Raw genomic sequence first — 5000 nt, forward strand, 5'->3', positions numbered from 1 at the left:
ATTTGGGGGAATTTTGATAGTTCAACCTCAGTTCCTCTAATACATCTATAATTCACTGTGTACACAGAATAGTCACACTCGGGACCTTCAGGACAAAAATGTCCCCATTGAAACCCAGTAAAACAGCAATATTTGATCCCAGTGCCATTAAAGCATACAATCATGAAGTCTATGATGTTATACTTTCATTATGGAGGCCTGGCTTCAAAATGTACATTCTTTTTATTTCCCACCAGATGGCGCCATTTTCCTCATGTTTAGCCTATGGAGCAAATACAAGCTTTTCCCCTATTGTCTGTTTGCTGTATTATAGAGACCTGCAGGACAACTGAATAAATGATGCAGATAAAATTATGTGTGTGTGATCAGGACTGATGTTGGATAAAAAATGAAGTTATTGAAAGTGGAAAATAATATTATAATATAAAAAATGAACATTTTTGTCCTCTAACGACCTCTGAGTATTTAATTTTTTATTGACGCACAAGGGTTAAGTTCCAGTAATCACAATGAAAAGTCATGACAACACTAAATTATTCATGTGCTTATTTGCATATGATAATATTGATTATAATGACCTTAAATGAGTGTATAAAACATGACATGCCAACATGTCACAATCGAACTGAACTACAATACTGGATACAAACAACTAATTAACATCAACAATAATATTAATGTGACCAATCTACAATAAACATCATAATTATACAACACAATTTACAAAACTAATATACACACAACACAATGTACGGTATACAATGCACACAATATAGAACTGTATGGTATAGGTATGGTCAAATCAACACAGTCTTCAATTTAACATCAAATTGAGAATATAATGACTAATACTTAGTAAATCAAGTCAATTATGGACATGCTTCTAGTAATTGAACACATTGAAAAGTCATGGAACTCATGAATATTTAATGAACTTATCTGCATATACTAATAGCGATGATAAAGACATTTGAAATATATTGTGGTGGTGGGATCATGGTCGACTGCCGGTTTGTGAATGGATATCGAGTTCGGGAGCAAGAGCGGTGTGTGTTACAGTGAGAGCTGGAGAGAGATAAAGGAGCAGCCAGAGCCGCAGTGGAGGAGAGAGGAGCTAGAGTCTCGAGACAACACTGGCTCTGTTAAAGAGAAGATTTACTTTTGATTATTGAGTGACGGTATGTTTTGTTTTAGTGTGTGTGCTGGAACGCAACCTGTAATAAAAGAAGCTAAAGAGTGTGAGCTGGTTCTCTCTTCCTCATTTTCCTTGAGACTGACCTGAGACCTGTTACCAGAGTGCCAAAATCAGGGAAATGAGGAGGGAGTCATCGCCATGGAGTCCTCACCGTTGGCTGAAGTGATTAAGACCCTCACCAGGTCCTCCTGGACCTACGCATGGAGTAGGTGCAGCAGTCCCAGGAGGAGGACCGGCGAGGATACGGAAACTGTGACCCCAGCTACAGCTTCGGCCCTCCCCCATGCTCGTCAAGATGGGCCCCTATTATGGGCATTAACCACGTGGCATTCTTGACTTCCTACGGGATAACTGGAAGGAGGGACCTTAACCCAAAGAGAATTTGCTACAGGCTCAAGAACGTCAGACCCGGCTGTAATAGGGGTACTCGGCTATGGGAATTTGCACCTGGAGATGAAGTCCTTGTATTACTCCCCACATCGAGCTATAAATTACTCGCCAAGTGGAAAGGGCTCTTTGAGGCCACACGGCGAGTCTGGGAAATCGAATATTTAACACCTCAACCTCCTAAAACCTTGGAGAGAGGCGGTCCCCATTACTTTGGCGACAGTGGTCCTGGAGAAGGAAGAGCTTGGACTGGAGGTGAACTTCCTGGTCGTACGAATCTCATAGAGCACCATATCGAAACAGCCCCAGGGGTAGTGGTACGCAGTCGCCCCTATCGATTACCCGAACACGAAAAAAGTGGTTTGGGAAGAATTAAAGGCAATGCTAGATATGGGGGTAATAGAAGAATCCCACAGTGACTGGGCCAGCCCGGTGGTGCTGGTTCCGAAGAGTGATGGCTCGGTCCAGTTCTGTGTGGATTATAGAAAGGTCAATGCATTGACTAAATTTGATGCGTACCCAATATGTTGGATTGATTAGCTGCTTGATCAGTTTTATTCGACACTGGATTTAACGAAGGGATATTGGCAGATCCACTTAACACCCATGTCCCATGAAAAGACGGCATTTTCCAAACCGTTGAGATTACACTAATTCGTGATGCTTCTGTTCGGTTTGTTCGGGGCCGTGGCTAAGTTTCAGAGACTCATAGACCGAGTCCTCAGACCTCACGTTGCTTATGCCGCTGCTTATCAGGATGATGTTATTATTTACAGTAATGATTGTCAGTGGCACCTGCAGCATCTTGGGGCTGTCCTGAGGTCGTTGAGATGATCAGAATTCACAGCAAACCCAAAGAAGTGAGCAATTGGGTGGGTGGAGGGACTGTATCTGGGCTTCCACTTGGGTCATGGACAGGTGCGTCCCCAAATTGATAAGACCGCAGCGATTGCACCCTGCCCGAGTCCTAAGACCAAACAGGAGGTGAGACAGTTCCTGGGGCTGACTATTACCGTAGGTTTGTGCCCATCTATCCGACCATCACCAGCTCGCTGATCTGACTAAAAAGGTTCAACAGATATGGTCCAGTGGACGGAGCAGTGTCAACAGGCGTTCTCGCAAGTGAAAGTGGCTCCTTGTGGTGGGCCGCTGTTACACTCTCCTGATTTTGCTCTTCCTTGTGTTTTACAGACCGACGCGTCAGACAGGGGGTTGGGGGCTGAGTTGTCCCAGATGGTCGAAGGAAGGAGCGCCCAGTGCCCACTGGAGCAGGGCGTGGTCCGAACAGAAGGTAAAGGCATGTTCCAGGACGTAGTACCGAAGGGTCAGGACCACCCAATTGATGGCCTGACGCTCCTTCTCGATGGTGCTGTACTTCACCTCTCTCACGAGAGTTTCCTGCTGATGTACAGCACCATCGAGAAGGAGCATCAAGCCATCAATTGGGTGGTCCTGACCCTTAGGTACTACCTCCTGGGACAGGCCTTTACCTTCTGTTCGGACCACGCCCCGCTCCAGTGGCTGATCACCCATTGGTATCTGGCTCTTCAGCCTTTTAAGTTCGAGGTGGTCCACAGGCCAGGAGGTGCAGATGATCGTGGTGGATTTCCTCCACAGGGGGTGACAGGCCAGATGGTCCCCAGCCTGAGTCGGACGATGGGGGTATATAGTGGTGGGAGTGTGGTCATCGTGGTTTTTGAATGGAGAGCGAGTTCGGGAGACAAGAGCGGTAAGGATTATCACCTGTGGGAAATTATCTCTGACAGCTATTTTGTGTTACAGTGAGAGCTGGAGGGAGATAAAGAGGCAGCCAGAGCCGCAGTGGAGGAGCTAGAGTCCCGAGAAGATGCTGGCTCTGTTAAGCGACGGAGTGTTTGTTTTAGTGTGTGCGCTGGAAAGCGACCTGTAATAAAAGAAGCTAAAGAGTGTGAGCTGGTTCCCGCTTCCTAATTTTCCTTGAGACTGACCTGAGACCTGTCATATATATCTTTCCTTATGTAACTGTAACATAAAGACATGACATGCCAACATATCACAAATCCAGACCCTGAACTAGATTACAATATGATCAAATGACTAATGAATAATCAAACAAATCTGTTCGGAGATTTACAGCCTTCGAGTTGGAGTAAATGAGGAATAAAAGCGTTAAAGATCGGAATAAAAGATGAGAGCTGGCCCCCAACAGAAGAGGGGTCACAGGTCAGGGGTCAGACGACACAATCGTTCACTCGCAGAGGATAAAAACTAGAGAACACAGAATAAAAGAGAAGACAAATGGATGTAGTCTCACCTCGGACAGATAGAGGAACGCCGGGGGACAGTGTAAGGAATGAGGGAGCATCCCGGATCCGGACAGCAGCACACACGCTGAGTTTGCCATAGAGCTCAGAGATGAAGACTTCCACATTTAACCACGATACTGTCTCTCTGTCTGTCTCTCTCTCCTGCTGTAGACACAATGCAGCTCGCTCTTCTGCACTCCATACGGGATCTCCCCTCCCTCTCTCTCTCTCTCTCTCTCTCTCTCTCTCTCTCTCTCTCTTCTCTGCCAGCAATAAAGATCACTTAAACATTCACTTGCAGGAGTGGGAGGTGCTTTGAGAGCAGAGGAGAAATGTGTGTGTGTGTGTGTGTGTGTGTGTGTGTGTGTGTGTGCTTTTAATTGCCCACGACCCCCTTTAGAGTCCAACACTGGCAAAGAGCCTTTACAGTATAACACACTCAAGGACACACACACACGCTGTGATGTGCACGCTTGCATAATTTGTCTCAATTCAAAGCTTTATAGCACGCAATCATACCAACCTCTGCTTATTTGCACATTTAAACCTGGCTAAAACACCAATGTTGTGTTTTCGGTTATGGTGGTGTTGTTAAGTCAAGCATAACTATTATTATTATTGCTCATTTTTAGGTTAGTGAGTTGAACAAACCCCTAATATGAAGTATAAACTTCAGTGTCTAACGCTTCCTACAGTATTTGTGCTACAGTCATGAATTATTCCTCAAATCATGCGGCTTGTTGAGGAGAGGTGTGATATTACTTTTCTAATGTGTTCAAGTTACAATTTTGATCAGACCATGGAAACAGAGAGAAAAATAAATATAATAAAAAATAATAATAATGTATTAATATGATTAAAAACATATTTATTTACATTAAATGAGGAATATATATATATATATATATATATATATATATATATATATATATATATATATATATAATTATAAATGGCATAAATAACATTAATATTATTAGTAATATTATAAAATAATCTGTAATTTAATTAATAAATATTAATTCATACATTTTATAATAAATCCAGTAGGCTAACATTGAAGGCTGAACCAATAATATATAATAAGTGATATATAACTAATACTAACACTACTATTAATCATATTATTAATA

At 43.0% G+C, this 5000-nt stretch overlaps 1 protein-coding gene across 1 annotated transcript in view; it reads right to left on the reverse strand.

Moving 5' to 3' along the window:
- LOC127652256 (RNA binding protein fox-1 homolog 3-like) overlaps nt 1–4011 on the reverse strand; it is a 145913-nt gene extending 141902 nt beyond the window's left edge. Inside the window, exon 1 of the mRNA XM_052138394.1 lies at nt 3876–4011. Within this exon, the coding sequence (XP_051994354.1) occupies nt 3876–3992 (117 nt within the window). The 5' untranslated portion in view covers nt 3993–4011. The remainder of the gene's footprint in view (nt 1–3875) is intronic.
- Between the last annotated feature and the right edge of the window lie 989 nt (nt 4012–5000).

Source organism: Xyrauchen texanus, chromosome 12 (genome assembly GCF_025860055.1).
Source record: "Xyrauchen texanus isolate HMW12.3.18 chromosome 12, RBS_HiC_50CHRs, whole genome shotgun sequence".
NCBI lineage: Eukaryota > Metazoa > Chordata > Actinopteri > Cypriniformes > Catostomidae > Xyrauchen > Xyrauchen texanus.